General features: G+C 30.5%; 1 protein-coding gene across 2 annotated transcripts in view; it reads right to left on the bottom strand.

Annotated features, from left to right (window-relative positions):
* Positions 1-8,074: 8,074 nt before the first annotated feature.
* Positions 8,075-17,692, bottom strand: part of LOC140451999 (uncharacterized) — a 29,476-nt gene continuing 19,858 nt past the window's right edge. For both annotated transcript variants that reach the window (XM_072546006.1, XM_072546007.1), the window contains one exon: positions 8,075-8,399. In XM_072546006.1, coding sequence (XP_072402107.1) covers positions 8,250-8,399 — 150 coding nt within the window. In that variant the 3' untranslated portion in view covers positions 8,075-8,249. The remainder of the gene's footprint in view (positions 8,400-17,692) is intronic.

Below are 17,692 nucleotides of genomic sequence, written 5' to 3'. Positions count from 1 at the left end.
AAATAAATAAATGACAGATTTGGAAACACAATAAGACTGTATTATTCAATAAACAATCCAACAATCCTTTATAAAGCCAATCCAACGAAGCCAAGAGAGATAGAAGAGGATGGTGGGATGACGTGAAAACCAACATAAATATAATAATAAAACACCGAAAAGATTACAAAAGCAGGAAGGAATGAAGATAGGTAACGAAATAATACCGGACACAAATAAACCATAACCAAAACAGAGAGCAAAAGAATCAATCCACCTCAGAATATGTGGCTACGTAAAAGTGTAAGCCATATAACCATACGTGATTGAACAGCAACAGTTATGATGAGATAAGCAGGTCAATAATTATTATAGGGTACAAAAATACCAGACTGGAAAAGAAAACGAGAATAAATGACCATTGGCATCTAAAGAAAAATAAAATGTCAAATTCCTTTTAAAAATTTTGTTTTTCAACAAAAATTAATCTGAAATAAACCTCGTACTATTTACTATTCAAAATATGCTTAACAAATCCACTAACCTTCGTTTTTTATGCCAAGGAACTTGTTCCGTTGTTACACTATCAAAGGGCCATTGATCCACAATTCCGACAATCTGTCTAGAGTTGTATCTCTTCTAGTTCCACCTCCTTTTTTCATTTCCAATAGAAATTTACAATTTGCAGTTATGGCCCAAGTATTGGTTTACTAAAGGCGAATCGATCTGTAAAAAAAATCAGTTTTCAACATCTAGCTTATAACAGAAAATGATTATAAGTTCTTACTTTATTCGCAACATCGATGTTCTTAGTATTCTTGCTTCCGATCAAAAAAATATACAGAATTGTTTCTTCTTTTAAGATGATGTCTTCTAGTGATGGTGTCGATCACATTAACCCATCTTATCATATTCATAGCAGCTCGAAATAGATCAGCTGACGTTAGACCAGTCCATTTTCCAAGACAGAGAATCTTCCAAAGACCGTTAAAAAAGCTTCTTCAATATAATATCTGTCATCCATTCTTGTTTGTTTTCTTTTTTTTTATTTAAGATTTTCATGTGAAAGTATGGTAATAGGTGTCTTCATTTAGTTCCACTATTCTATGCCGCTACTACTATTTTCAACTATTCGCAAAATTCTTATTAAGTTTGGTTTTTATTTTTTCCAGGAAGTTGGTTTCTTTCAGTAAATTTTGGGTCTTATTTTCTTATGAATTATTTTGAATCGTATGTTGATATTTACAACTAATAAACTATGATCCGAGAAGAAAACTTTTATTTCTGTTAATAAAATCTACATTATTTCCCTGCGTGCTTTTCGTGTATAAATCTTTCCTGGATGTAATTTAAAAAATGTATTCGTTACAACCATATCCGTGTCTTGGCAGAATTGGATAAGCCTTTCTCCTCTTTCGTTTCCTGTGCTAAGATCATATGTCTGCACAACATTCTCGACTGTCTTGTCCTATTTTGGCGTTTAAATCGCCCAATATTTTTTTCGCAAGATCGCCAGAGGTTTTTTTCAGTTTTAGAGAGTCTTCTGGAGTCAGATAGAAAGTTTCTATTTCTTCTTCAGTAGGTTGGATGTTAGTGCGTAGACTTGAATGATGTTTATATTAGAAGTGACTTAAGTTAATTTTCCATAACACAGCTCTGTCAAGTCATGTAACTGCTTTAGCTATTTCCTTTTTTTACTATTATCTCTACGCAATTTTTGTTTCTTGTTAGTTCATCTCCCGAATAAACGATATAGTATTCATGTATAATTATTACTCCATAATTTAACCATCTAATTTGTATGTATTGCATAATATTATTTGCTATCTTTTCTGTTTGATACATGCTTTGATTGTTCCACTTATCGATGCTTTTCACTTTGGGGACATTTATTGGCTGACCGGGGTTCTCGAGGGAGTCTTATCGTCCTCTCCCAAATAAGGGGTGCCCGATACTGAGTGCCATTTCTTTTGGATTTTTAGCCATTGTGGTGTCCTGGAGATATCCTTACGGATCTTTGATGTAGTAGTCATCTCGTGGCTTTCTACAAATCAATGCGGTTGAAGCTCCTCCGCCTTTGGATTCAATTTGTCAGTTTGAGGGTAATAAAGTGCGCTTCCACTGTCGGTTATTCTACCCGTAGCTGTTGACGAACAAGTGGAGGAATACTTATACACAAATAATCGTTTAGGTACTAGAGTTTGTAGTAGAAGGAAATATAGTGACCCTTCTGCCCTCGTAAACCTAATAGCCATTCGGGGTCGGAAGAAACAAGAGTTAGCCAAGAGAGGCTAATAGGAAAGATTAAAGTCATTTTACTCAAGACAAGTTGAAAAAGAGTAAAATGTGAAGGCCCTTATGATCTGCAAGGTGCGTTTCATAAGCGTATGAGTATTGATACACTTTGTGTTCCCGCTCATACCTCGGGGTGTGGACTACAGACTGTATGGCTCGTCCAGTATGCCATAGCATGGAGTGTGCACTACATTTTACTATGTAGATACCATAACTCCATGGCCTGACCTGACAGAATTACTTCTGATACCAACAAGATCATCAGTGCCATTACAGCATGGTAATACAATTTTTTGTAACGGCTTGGTGATTCAATGATAATTATTGAAAATATGATTACTGACTAGTAATAGTCAGTAGGTTGCAGATGTTTACATGAATCAATTGAAGTAGTTGATGTATAATACGCTAGGGGCGCTATATTGAAATGTACTCTACTGTATCAACATTTTCGATAAAATGAAAAAGATTTGAAAATTAATTATAAAAAATTTGTTTTCTCGGTCTAAATTTTACATAGTAAAAATGAGTGTAAGTATTGCTAACACTTTCGCCATTGATGTTCGATTCAAATTTTATAACGCGTCACGGCATAGGGTTTGCAGTGACAAAATCGAATATATAAACTTGGACGTAAAAATCCGCTAAAATTTCCGAGCGCGATATTAGATCAAATCATCTGAACGTCCATTTAAAAATAAGCAAATGGAGATTTTTATCGACTCGAACAAAAATTATAAACCATCTGAACCATACTGTTAGGCAATCTGAGAAAATACATCAAAATTGGAATTAAAAGCGTAACCTAGCGAGTTAAAAAATTAATTGCGCATAATGGAAAAAAATTTAAAATAAAAATAAAATAAATACTCTTTAGAACGGTTCGTTTTTATCCAAAGATTTATAACAAACATTTTTGAGTAATTACCGTCGACATATATCTAGTAGTACCAACTGAAATATGCCTTGTGAAAAATGCCTTTATTTTTGATGTCAGAGACATCAGCTTAATTAGGTGTCAAGTGATATACTTTCTTAGTTAGAAAGAATCATGCGGAAATCGACTATTTACATTATACAATTTGCTATATATGTAAATAATTTAAACTAACTGCAACTTGACTTGCAACTTAACGGATATATATATATATATATATATATATATATATATATATATATATATATATATATATATATATATATATATATATATATATATATATATATATATATATATATATATATCTTTAAGGTATATGACCGTTTAATTTAATATAAAAAAATGTGCACTCGTAAGTGAATGGGATGTTATCGGTCTGGAGATAAAAAAGACAAGAGTTGTGCTACTTTATCTATTTATTGAAGACGTTTCGCCTATTGTTCAATAAGCATCATCAGTTCATCTAAAAGAGTGTTATTAGCGATACATCTAATATGAAAAAACAATTAAGTAAATGTTACCTTTAAAAGATCTGTAGCATTACAATGTTGTTATTGCAAAGAAACATCAAAAAATTAATATAATAAATATAACAGCAAAAAATATAGAAACACAGAACGCTGGAAGATTCCCAATTTAACTAATTTGTTTTAAATTTCACTTTTGAAAACATTGATTGATTAAATCTATCAAAAAATATAATTGTCAATTTTGAATTGTTATATAAACAACGGCACGGCTAGGGTCTAGACTGTTATGATCATATCATGAAAATGAAGTATTTGAAAGCTCGACTGTCAGAAATGACAATCAGCTGGTGAGATTGAAGGAAAAGTTTTATAGATGTCAACATAAATGTTATGATATAATAAAAGAAGTTGAAGAAGAAAACAATAATTAAAAGTAGAATACGGAAGAATCAATTTTGTAGTATTAGTGCATGGTAAATTTGGCTTAAGTTGCTGATATCAGTTCTCTTATTTAATGCATTAGGTTGTTTCAAAATATGACACATCTCCATAAATTGTCTCTTATTAAGGTTACGTTCTCTACAGAGAATTCTAACATCATCAAAATTAACAGTATGTTTGGTGTTGATTGCATGTTCTGCAAGGGCACAAGTATGTTTAGAAAGTTTAATGTCACTACGATGTGAAGTAAGGCGTCCTTTAAGGGAACGGCCAGTCTGACCAATATAACATGCATCACATTCAGAACAGGGTATGTGATAGACTACATTCACTTGTTCCAAAAAGGAAAGAGGTGTTTTAATTTTAGAAAACAAGTTCCTGACAGTCTTAGCATTATTGATAGCAATCTTAACCGGGATATTGTTCTGTTTGTACAATTTAATAAGCTTTTCAGTAACATATGGGAAATAGGGTAGTGAAGAGTAATGGGTGGTGGAAGTTGCAATGTTAGGAGAAAGTAGAGTACTGTTGTTCATAATATTATTAGAAATTATTCTTAGTTGATCACCATCAGGTAAATCATCAATAGAAGACCCAAAACTTGTTGAAAAAAGGTATTTATTTATGAGAGATGTAGGGTAAGAATTGTCAGATAGTATATTTCTGAGTAACAAAAGAGAATCCCTTTTGTTATCAGGATGTGTTAACCTATGTAGCCTACAGCTGAGTGCTTTTATGAGATTTATTTTGTATTTGAACGGATGGCAAGACTGATAGTTAAGAAACCTATTACTAGCCATAGGTTTCCTGTACCAACTTGTAGTTAGTGTATTGTCACTATTTCTAAAGACACGCATGTCTAAGAAAGGAATACTATTGTTAGAAGGATCCTCAAGTTCATAAGTAAACTGTAAGTGAGGATCAAAACCATTAAAAATCGATAAGGTAGACTCTACTTTGTCAGGGGGTAAGGCTAACAAAATGTCATCAACGTACCGTTTAACAAAAGGGATATGGAAATCTATAAGACCCAAACATTCAGATAACAAGTCATCAAGGACAAAGTTAACAAGGATGGGAGATATGGATGAACCCATTGGTGTACCAAAAATTTGTAAGTAATATTTATCATTGAAAACCAAAAAATTAGTGTCAAACACCAATTGCAAAAGCTCTGTAAACACGTCCCAGGAAACGGGGGAGTTTAGTTGGATAGTGTTCCAATGATTACTTAAAGAAGTGAGAACACTAGAAAAAGGAAGGTTAGTGAAAAGTGATACTACATCAAGCTCACCAAAATGTAATTATATTGGTCAGACTGGCCGTTCCCTTAAAGGACGCCTTACTTCACATCGTAGTGACATTAAACTTTCTAAACATACTTGTGCCCTTGCAGAACATGCAATCAACACCAAACATACTGTTAATTTTGATGATGTTAGAATTCTCTGTAGAGAACGTAACCTTAATAAGAGACAATTTATGGAGATGTGTCATATTTTGAAACAACCTAATGCATTAAATAAGAGAACTGATATCAGCAACTTAAGCCAAATTTACCATGCACTAATACTACAAAATTGATTCTTCCGTATTCTACTTTTAATTATTGTTTTCTTCTTCAACTTCTTTTATTATATCATAACATTTATGTTGACATCTATAAAACTTTTCCTTCAATCTCACCAGCTGATTGTCATTTCTGACAGTCGAGCTTTCAAATACTTCATTTTCATGATATGATCATAACAGTCAAGAACCCTAGCCGTGCCGTTGTTTATATAACAATTCAAAATTGACAATTATATTTTTTGATAGATTTAATCAATCAATGTTTTCAAAAGTGAAATTTAAAACAAATTAGTTAAATTGGGAATCTTCCAGCGTTCTGTGTTTCTATATTTTTTGCTGTTATATTTATTATATTAATTTTTTGATGTTTCTTTGCAATAACAACATTGTAATGCTACAGATCTTTTAAAGGTAAGATCATTTACTTAATTGTTTTTTCATATTAGATGTATCGCTAATAACACTCTTTTAGATGAACTGATGATGCTTATTGAACAATAGGCGAAACGTCTTCAATAAATAGATAAAGTAGCACAACTCTTGTCTTTTTTATCTCCAGACCGATAACATCCCATTCACTTACGAGTGCACATTTTTTTATATATATATATATATATATATATATATATATATATATATATATATATATATATATATATATATATATATATATATATATATATATATATATATATAGGGTGAGTTTTTTGTGCGACACTGGTCGATAATTCCATTATGGTACAGGATATCCAAAAAAGATATTTAGAAAAAACTTAGACAATGTGTAACTACGTGGTAAAGCAAGCATTTTTTAAATGGGACACACTGTCTATTCTCTGATATTTGAATTCCTCTCTAATCCCTGTTTTTACAGTATGAAGTTTACTATATAGGATATTTATCAAATTATGTCCATGTTTTATTTTAATATCGCTATGAAATAAGCACCCTGTATACAAAAAAGCTCCTTGCCAAGAAAGTTTTAATAAAACATTTATAATTTTCGATTGTGACGGGCCAATATTAATAAGAAAAAAGCCACTTGAAAAAATGACAGTTTTTATATTATTACCTTTTTAATCGGTCTGTGTGAGTTGTCTATGATTTTCTTTTACAGAATTTCGTTTTCATTTTTAAAATTAAGGACAAAATCTGGGTATTCGGAGACAGTTCGGGAAATTGCCTACTTGCTTCCAGAATATATTAACAGTGATTTCTATAACGGAAGAGACCAAACAAAAGAGCTTTTGAAAAATAAATGAATTGTGTTGTTGACACTGAGTCAGTTACTAACAAAGAGGCAATGAATGTAACAATTAACGCGGTTTAAAGGAAACTCTAAATATAGCCATAAGCCATATGAAAAAATCATTTTTTTTACAATTCTGGTGATCGCGGTGGCCAAACAGTTGGTCCTCCTCTGCCTATCCACATGTATAATAAGAGCAATGTGATGAAGTGGAACACCGTTGTATAAAAACCAAAATTTTTGTCGAATATTAAGTGGAACATTTTGATGTAGTAATGACAAATGGTTTTTAAGAAAATACAGATATATAGCACCATTAAAACGGCCGTCAAAAAAATATGGGGCAATGATTACCAGTTTGTCCGTGATTTTCTCCTTCATTCTACTTTAAAGTTTGTTAGTTTTCACAATAAGAAACTTAAAAGGAAAAAGTGATAACGGCAGATCGTGGAAACAAAAAATTTTACCTTGTAAATATTGTGGAAAATGAGGAAGATTCGATTTTCAGAAAAACTAAGTCGGTTCAACTCTAAGTTTCCTTTTTTTTATATTTCTCATATCTCGTAAGACATGTTTAGTATTTTTTTTTTAATAAAATAAAGGGTTTTACATTTAAAAAATATGAGAAAAACGTAATTTTTTTATAATTTAAGAACAGGTTTTCTAAATCTAAGGAGAAAGATGAGAAAATAAACAAGGTAACCTATTTAAAAAATTGTATGTTTGCTTTACCACGTAGTCATTAACTACGCTAGAATTCTGCATATTATCCAAGCCTGGAGAATATCATTGTCTACATTTTTTCTACATAACGTCTTAGATATTGCGTACCATAATGGAATTATCGACCAATGTGGTACTTAAAACTCACCCGTATATTCCTGTCACAATCTGCCGCTGAAAACGTTGTGCATAGATAATATTATTAATAAAAAAGTTGACGATTTTGTAAAAGTTGTATAGTTTTGTATTCACATTATAAGATCCAGTCTATTTTACTTTTTGCAGATAAAGTCAGGAAATAAACGAGAACTTTAAAAATTAAATTAAACATAGTTTTGAATACAAAATATTCTAGTAAAATAGTCGACTTTCAGTAAAACGGGTTTTTATGGAAATAAATTTAGATTCCCAAAACCAGTTTATTTATTTATAACATTAAACTTTAAATTGACAATGAATAATGAATAATAATATTAATAATATACAATGAATAATATACGGAACTCAATAAAATAAAATAATGTTCCAAAAATCCACTAACCTCCGCTGCATGTATTCTTTATACAGAAACACAAACTTCCTACTCAGCGCCATCTGTCAAAGTTGCGTTTTTAAGGATCCATTGCGCCACATTATCCGCAACGGATGAAGTGATATTTATCGAATCCATGGCTGGTTTCAACGCAGAAACAAGGTCTCCTTTAGTGGAATTCCCATATACCGAATCGAGCTGTAAAAAGAAAGAAAAATTATTAAAGATCTGTCATATATACATATATATATATATATATATATATATATACATATATATATATATATATATATATATATATATATATATATATATATATATATATATATATATATATATATATATATATATATGTGTAGACATAAAAATGAATCCCTATTTCCCTTAGACTTGAGAAAGACTTCACCGATAATTTTTTTAGTTTTCTGTTACTGTATAAAGTTTAGCCCTCCCTCTACAGAAGAAAAATTCGTGAATTACTTGCCATTCGAGTCTGTTAACGCGTGGAATAGACTAATTTTTTGCCAAATAAATTAATCTAAAGTATCTGATACAATACAATATTAAAATAAAACAACTATGAACTAAAAAATAATTAGGTCCATATGGGATTAAGCTAGAATTGATTGTAACGATAATTACATTTTTAACAACTAATGTTTGAGGTTTTGGTTTCCACTCAAAAATCGTTTTTAAAAAATTATTTTGTGTGTGTGTTCAACGTCACTCATTTCCAAAGGCATAGCTATAGGGTGTTAGGAGTGGCACAATGCCGCGGGCCCCTGACCTGAAGATGCCCCCAACTCGAGATCACATGTGAAATAATGTTTTTAACAAAATTCACTAAAAGATATAAATTTTATATAAGTAATTAAAATCAGTCAACAAATATACAAATTCAAATAAATAATTAAGATTTAAAAGCATTCATACGAAAAGGATCAATTTTAGAACGAATACTAAAAGGTATATGAGGGGTAGCTGCTGACAAAAAAAGCAAATTTACTGATTTTTCATCAATTTCTCCTGATAAAACTTTTAAAACTTTCAAATATCTGTGTAAGACTTTTACATGAAATCAAGTCACTGGCAGTTTAGCGACCTATGGTGTTAGGGGATGTCCTAGATTTTTATGTAAGTACATATGTACTAAACATTCTTAGCTTGATTGCGGTGAAAATGGGTCATTTTTGTATTTGATTTTTCGTAGTTTTATTTTTATTGAATCTACAAATAAAGGCAAAGTAAAGTTAATTGTAAAAGTTAAATATCAACATATCTAGTTCTAATAAATATCGAAGCGGTAGCGAAAAACGAAAGAGAAAAAGAGAGTCTAACGAAATAAATAAAAAGTTACTTAAAATTAGTTAGTATTTTAAGAATGGTGAGTTTTTGATAAAAAAACAAGTGAAAAGTGCTCTAAAAGTAAAGAATTGGTTAACCAAAGGTAACATTATGGCAGATGCAGCAATCTAAGCAAATGTATATCCAGAAGGGTCTAGTAAAAACCAAAGTAAATCATATTTTAGTGTGAACAATACATCTTCATCACATAATACTGATAGGGGTAAAGACCTAAATGATCAAGAGAAACGGTTCGTTATCGGAAATGGACATTGTAAACCTAAGGCTCATTTCTTAAAAAACAGTGGTAATAGATTTTTCCTAGAAAAACATTACTATATTATTCTTTCCAAGTCTGGTGTGAAACTTAAACGTACATGGCTATCCTATTCCTTATTACTTCAGAAGGCGAATTGTGAACCATGTTGGTTATTCTTAAATAGGGTATACAAAGAAAAATATAAAATGTTTGGATCATAGTAATCCAAAGGACCAGATAAAATATTTAATTCTAAAAATACAAAATGAGCTCAGGTGTGTTCTACTTCTAACAGTAGAAAATGCACAGATCATATTTGATACGACTCAAGATATTTCTAAACCAGATCAGATCAATAATTTTAAGGATTTGTTGAAGCTAAAGACCAAATAGCTTTAGCAATGTCTAACCAAATTATTAAATCCATAAATGACAAAAATATACCTTTAAATAAGCATCGAGGACAAGTATATGATGGTGCGTCATACAACTCAGCGGCCCAATATGGATTTCAAATTCTACGATTGAAAAACCGAAGCATTGTCTACATTCAAAGCACTGCAGAATTGGCACTTTCAGATATCGAAAATAAAAAGGATTTATTTGGCAAGACCAAGAAAACAAAATCACGTCGGATTGATCAAAGGAGACAAAAGATACAACTTAAGCATCGGTTTTTTAGAAGTATTTAAAAAAAAGGAGGATCGACCATTAACATCAATCCAAATGAAATAGGAGTCGAGAACTTGGCCAACATTAGCAAAGAGAAATTTAAGGGCGTAAGGAAGCTACTGGAAAGTCACTACGGTGAAGAATGGCAAAATATTCCAAAACTGGCTTATTTCAAAAACATTCTACATTAAACGCCGTCTACATTCTCGATCTAAGTTCTTCAGACGAAGTGTCGAAGTGAAGTTAAGTTGATGTTCCAAGGGTCCCTGAAAAAGACCACGTTTATTGCGAATCACTCGATAATGACAACGACGAAGATGTCTTAAGACTATAGAATTTTGGTATTAATAAATATTTTAATATATTAAGTACTGTCATTAAACATTTGTGTTTTTACTACAAAATAAACAATCTTCTCATAGAAATTCTAAAAAATAAAAACCTAGATGAAAGAGATTTAAGGCTAATAACAAACCTTTATTACAATCAGCGAGCAATAGTACGAATTCAAAAAGAGACATCTGAAGAAATGGAAATAAAGAGAGGAGTCAGGCAAGGCTGCATACTATCACCTCTATTATTTAACGCTTATTCTGAAGAGGTAATTCGAGAAACTCTGGAAGATGAAACAGTCGGCATAAGAGAAAATGGAGTCTTAGTTAACAACATCAGATATGCAGATGATACAGTAATAATAGCCGATAGTTTACAAGACCTGGAAAGACTCATAAGTAAAATAGTAATGTGTAGTAGGGAGTACGGACTCTCGCTCAATATCAAAAAGACGAAGTTTATGAAAATTGGTAAAAACAACCATAATACTAACGAAATCTTGACAGTAGAAGGCCAGCAGATCGAAAAAGTAAAAAAGTACACTTACCTAGGAACACTTATAACATAATGCAAGGAAAGATAGATGGCAGAAGGAGCATCGGAAGAAGACGAATTTCATGACTCAAGAACCTGAGAGAATGGTTTGGATGCAGGTCAAAACAACTTTTTAGAGCTACTGCCTCAAAAATTAAAATAGCTATGACGATTGCCAACCTCCGTAGCGGAGATGAAGAAGAAGAAACAATCTCCTGTCTGTTCATTTCAAAATAGGTAATATCCGCTTGTTAGTTGCAAAGTAGACAATCTCTAAATACTTATCTTTAACTATGAGAGTATTTTAATAACAACCAAGAAACTAGCAACGAAAAACTCATTTTGAGCGATCAAAGTTTATGGACGCCGAATTTTGTGGCTCCTGGTTTTACAAATATATTCACGGTAAAAAATTACGATTTACGGCCATTTTGCCGAGGTGCCAGGGAAATGATCTAGAGTAGTAAATCGATGTCAGGAACAGCTATTCTATGACGCTACCCGTGATAACACCTCGTGACGATAGTTCCGTGACGCTGGCCTCAGCATGTTACTGTAGAGAAAAAAAAAAGTAATATAATAATGCGGTATATATTCACTGTGCTGCTCATAACTTAAATACTTAATGATGGAGTAAAAGAGGTTAGTGATATGCAACTTTTTGTTGAAACGGTTTAACAAATATATTAATGATTTTGGCCAGAGTATCAAAAGAAATATCTCATCAAGTTTTATAATAAAGAAAAGCAGTTTTCACCTTAACACAAAAAAACACTATGATTGCTTTAAAAGTTTGGTTTGTTAAAGTCCAAAAAGCATTAATGAGAACGATTCTGTTAAATTGCAAATAAGATGAAAGAAATTATTGCACTTAAGAAGAAGATTGAGAACTACAATTTTGTTACGTTATTGATTTTTCACTGCAAAATTCTACAAACTATCGATTCAGCCTCTAAAGAACTTCAGTCGAAAGCCACCGATCTTTCAAATGCCTTAAAACGATTGAAAATTTGATTGGAAGAAATGGAAAGGTATCGACATGAATTTTAAAATTTTAAAAATGAGGCAAACATTGTAGCAGAAAAGTTGTCCATCAACCCTGAATTAATAATAAAAGATCATTTTATGTCATGCATCTTTCCTGGAGTATGTACTGCATTAATGTTATTTGTGAAATTATTAAAAACATATTTAAAAAACTCCACAGGACAAAAGAGGCTACGTAACTTGGCTAAGCATTAACAATTCTATGGCCCGATCTTTACACCTTGATAACTTTTGCGGAACAGAGAGCTCTTTGCGGAATATGTCATACCTATGGTTTAGAAAATTAAATAAATAATAAATTATTTGAATAAAAATAAAATATTACTGTTATTAGTATCTAATTTAAGTGATTTATTAAAATTAAATTACAATGTAACGATTTTTCTTGGGGCCCCTTTCAAAGAATTTGCCACGGGTCTTAGTACGCCACTGCTCATTTCTTCAGTTGCCATTATTAATTATTCTTAAGTCAGTGGCTTATTTCTACTCATTTTCTTTATATTTGCCTAAATTTTAATAACTTCGTTTGTAAAAATAATAAAAATTATTTTGGACAAACATACCTTTCTAAACTTTATCCAAGAACAAAACTCACAAACACATAAGTTGACTGCTATATTAACAACTATGAACTGTGAATATTATGTGGAATATACGAAAGAAGAAAAATTGTTTACAAAATACAAGAGAGTCATAAATTTTACTATAAACATTTACTCACTGCTTTGTTGTGGTTATAAGCACGTACCAAAATAATCTTAAAAATAAATAAACCTATATCGTGAGGTGACAAGTAAAACTCACTAAGTACCATAATGAAAGAACAGAAATATTGGGGTTTTAAAGCATATTCTAATGTAAAAAACCCTTTTTTAAATAAATGTTATAACAGATGGTAGTTATTTATTTTGAGAAACTAAGCTACCTTATCTTATAGACTTTTTTTTAAATATTGTGTATTTAAAGTTTTTGAGAAAAATGTCTTTAATTAATTTAACCTGCCGTAATATTGTCTAAAAACGTATGCTATGACATAAGGCACTCTCAATGAAGGAAGTAATGTAAGCTTAATGTTATAACAGACAGTAAGTATTTTGAGAAAGAGTTTAAGCTATCTTATGTTATAGAAATTTTATTAAAAATTGTGTGTTTTTGTTTTCGAGAAAAATACAATTAGTAAATTTTACCTATCGAGACATTGTCTAAAACCTCATGCTATAACAGAATGTACACTATGCTACCTTATCTTATAGAGTTTTTATTAAAAATTTGTGTATTTTTGAAGTTTTCGAGAAAAAGGTAATTAGTAGATTTGACTTGCCGAAATATTGTCTAGAAATTCTTGATGCTGTAACAGAAGATACACTCAACGAAGAAAGGAAAGAATGTAAAGTCAATGTCATTACAGAGGGTATTTATTTTGAGAAACAGTTTAAGCTATCTCAGATTACAAAGTTTTTATTAAAAAATTGTGTGTTTTTGAGACAAATGAGAGAGTATAAATTTGAGAAGTTATCAGAACTTAAGTACCTTGGAGTAACAGTTACAAATAGAGAAGGCAAAGAGAGAGAAATAGATAAACGGTTGTCAAAAGGTAGTAAAGCAGTAGGATCATTAAACGCCCTATTAAAGGAGAAAAACGTATCCAGGACAATCGAGATTCGAACTTTGAAACAATAGAGAGACCAACAGTGTTGTAGGCATGTGAAATTTGACAATGAAACAGAAAGAAAAAAAAGGAAAATCTTGAGCAACGTTTTTTGTGGTATACAGGAAGCTAATGGGGAACGGAGTAGAGGAACAAACCAGGAGCTAAAGAGTAAAGTACGCTCTAAAAAAATGATCATTGTTATGATTTTAATTTTATATGAGCCAGATCTTCGTAACTATATTAGACTTATTTTTACCACGTTCAGTATTCATTAAGCATAACCAGTAACTAAAATATACTAACTAATAGATTAACCATTTTATTTCTAATACACCTACAAAACTATCCTTGGTAAATTATTATAGCAAATAAAATTTTATAACCGCAGTGTGGAAAAGTAAGAAAAGAAATCTGAAGCAAACAAAAAAACGAAAAAAAACTGATGAAGTCCCTTTATTTATATATATATATATATATATATATATATATATATATATATATATATATATATATATATATATATATATATATACGTCCGAAGATACGTCAAAAAAATATCACATTGTTTACTGTTAAAATATACCAAAAACTCACCAAGCTAATTTAAATCTCCATGTTTTCTTGTGTCGAATACCAAACTCCTACTATGAGTGACAAAATAATTTACAAAGAAAAATAATTCACACATCTTTACCAAAGACGCTAAATTTAATAAACCACATATAAATGACAATGTACGAATTCGAGAAAATGTATAAGAATGGTAGAGCTAACGCGATCCTAATACCAAAAACAAAATAAGGAGAAGGAAACTATTAAGACAATTTCATCAACAAATGGAAAATAAGTTAATTGAACAGTGAGCACATCACAAGTACTTTAAAGTAAGACAGAGAAAATCAAAGATATATTAACAATCATTAAAAAGCAACGATGGAATAATAGGGAATAAATAGGAACAAACTAAATACATATGGAGGTTTTGCTACACTTGAGATTGTTATATATTTTAAAAATCAATGTCGGTTTGGGAATGCAATTATTATTATTAATATCTATATATATATATATATATATATATATATATATATATATATATATATATATATATTTAAAAGTTGTATTACTATATATTATGTAGCTGTAAAACGTGGAAAATATCAGCACCCATAGTACATCAATTCCAAGTTTTTTTCTATAAAGCGTTACGGAAACATTTTTGTATATTTTGGCCTAATGAAATCATAATAAAATGTTACAAATCAAATAAGGAGAACAAAAATGGAGATGGCTGGGCTACACATTGGAAAAAAATAACATTAATTACAAAATTTACAGGTATATGCGGAACAACATTAAAAATAAAAGAATGAGCATAAGAAACTTTATAAGCCAACGGCCAATGTTCACCTATTCTGTTATATGAATCTGAAAGCTGGATAATGATGCAAAAAGATACCAGTAGAATTCAAGCGTAATCCTGTAACGGGATGAAATTTTTTCGAAATACCATAAACAGTATAAACGTTGATAATGAAGAATTAATTAAGTCAAATTGATATCTACCTAATCAATTAGAAAATTAAAAGAATACCTATCAATTAGTCCATAATTCTATTTTTTCAAGACAAATATTAAACAACAAATATTCCAAGGGAGTAAACCCCAACAGAAAATCCTGGTAGGGGTTTGAACAGGAACTCTCCACCTATGTGGAGAATCAAGTCAGACGAAGTCATAGAAGTAAAAAAAAATCAAAGACCAAGAAAGTAGAGACATAGTAGGTTTATAAATATTTATAGTGTAGTGTAGCAAGACAAGATAGCACAAGCTGGGATATTAATATTGATAAAAAAAGACTTAAAAGAAAATATTATTCTGAAGCTATTTTCTTGTAACATTTTAAAGTAATTACTATTTAAATGGGAATAAGCCACCATTAAAGGTTGAAGTACGTTTATTGGCGTTTCAATTTCCACTTCGGAAATCGTTCTTCTTTTTTCGGAAATTTTGAGAACGATTTCCGAAGTGGAAATTGAAACGCCAATAAACGTACTTTAACCTTTAATTGTGGCTTATTCCCATTTAAATAGTAATTACTTAAAAGAAAAGCTAAAAATATGGGGCAAATCAATGAGTTTATTATTAAAGTATCTATTGAGTCGAAAGGGCATGACCTGAATATCATTAAAATATATATCTGAAAGTAAATCAACAATAGATAAACAGATATTCTATGAAACCACACCAGAACTTCCTAAAAATATAAATAGCCCCAAATAAATTTTGCAAATAGCGATTTTTATGCTTGGATAGCTCTACCACCATAAAACAGATTTCACATTTGATCCCATTGAAGATAGCTATAATTGAGCTGTCAATTAAAGTTCATAGAACGAAATGAATAAATCGGGAAATAGCATGTGATTTATAATTAATAAAAATCCAATAGAACGTTAAAAAACTAACAGTAAAAAAGAAATTCTTTAAAAAAATAATAAGAATAGTATTCAGGTACTTTCCACAGACATCTGGTGACCATCTGTAACAATCTGGCAACTGGTGGTTTGAGGATTGCCAAGTCTATTAGCTTATTATCAAAGGCAAATGCCAAAAAAATGTTGTAATAATTAACTGCAATTAATATGAGAAGAAACGAGTATTTATTCGTTCGTGTTGTATATAAAAAAATAAAAAAATTGCATAATTCATATAATAATATAATAAAAATGTATTTTTGAAAGCTTCTCTATTTGTAATTGAAGCCTACAACATATACATTATAAAGACATGACAACACAGTCAAACGTCAAAAATTTGTTTTGTTGGGACCAAATGTGAAAATCGTCCAAACAGATATATATATATATATATATATATATATATATATATATATATATATATACCTGGGATATATATACCAACGAAAACACGTCAATTACAGATTGTATTATAACAAAACAAGGAACATACATACAAATAAAAGAGGTAAAAGGAATAAAAGGAACGCAGTGCGGAATCGACACACCAGATGGTATGTATAAAATGTTATCTAGAGTATAAATCACAACCACCACAATTAAAACCACTAGAAAAGATCTTTTCAGCCTGGAATAACTAATAAATATAATCAATAAAAGCAATGAAGTACCTTATTAAGCATTCGGCATGATCCAAAGGAAAAAAAGGGGTACTTCATTATGGTCGACAAATAACATCGCTAATGTAGTTGCAAACAAATGACCTAGCTAGATGATGGACGAACAAGATGAAATCAAGATCAAACAGAGAAGTAAATAATATATTAAGTAAAGCAAACAATATTTTCTGAAAAAGTATATGCGAAAAGCTCAACAAATATAATAGAATCAACAAGATCAAGAAAAGCATGGAAAACAAATAGAAAACGCGCGAGTAGATTTAATAGAAAAAGATCTTGGATCGAACATTACTCATAACTTTTGACTGAAACAAGACCGCAATTCACGAACAACATTACAATAACATATGAAGTATAAGAAATGTATGAAAAACATCAAATAACACTACAGGAAGTCGAAGATGCAATAAATCGAAAATCATACGGACAGCAAGGTATAACGAACCAAAGAGATAAGAAAAAATTCTTCAAGTTACACGGGCTAAGTATCA

This window comes from Diabrotica undecimpunctata, chromosome 10, assembly GCF_040954645.1.
Source record: "Diabrotica undecimpunctata isolate CICGRU chromosome 10, icDiaUnde3, whole genome shotgun sequence".
In the NCBI taxonomy this organism is placed as follows: domain Eukaryota; kingdom Metazoa; phylum Arthropoda; class Insecta; order Coleoptera; family Chrysomelidae; genus Diabrotica; species Diabrotica undecimpunctata.
The sequence above is the reverse complement of the archived record's forward strand: the minus strand, read 5'-3'. Positions and strand labels throughout refer to the sequence as shown.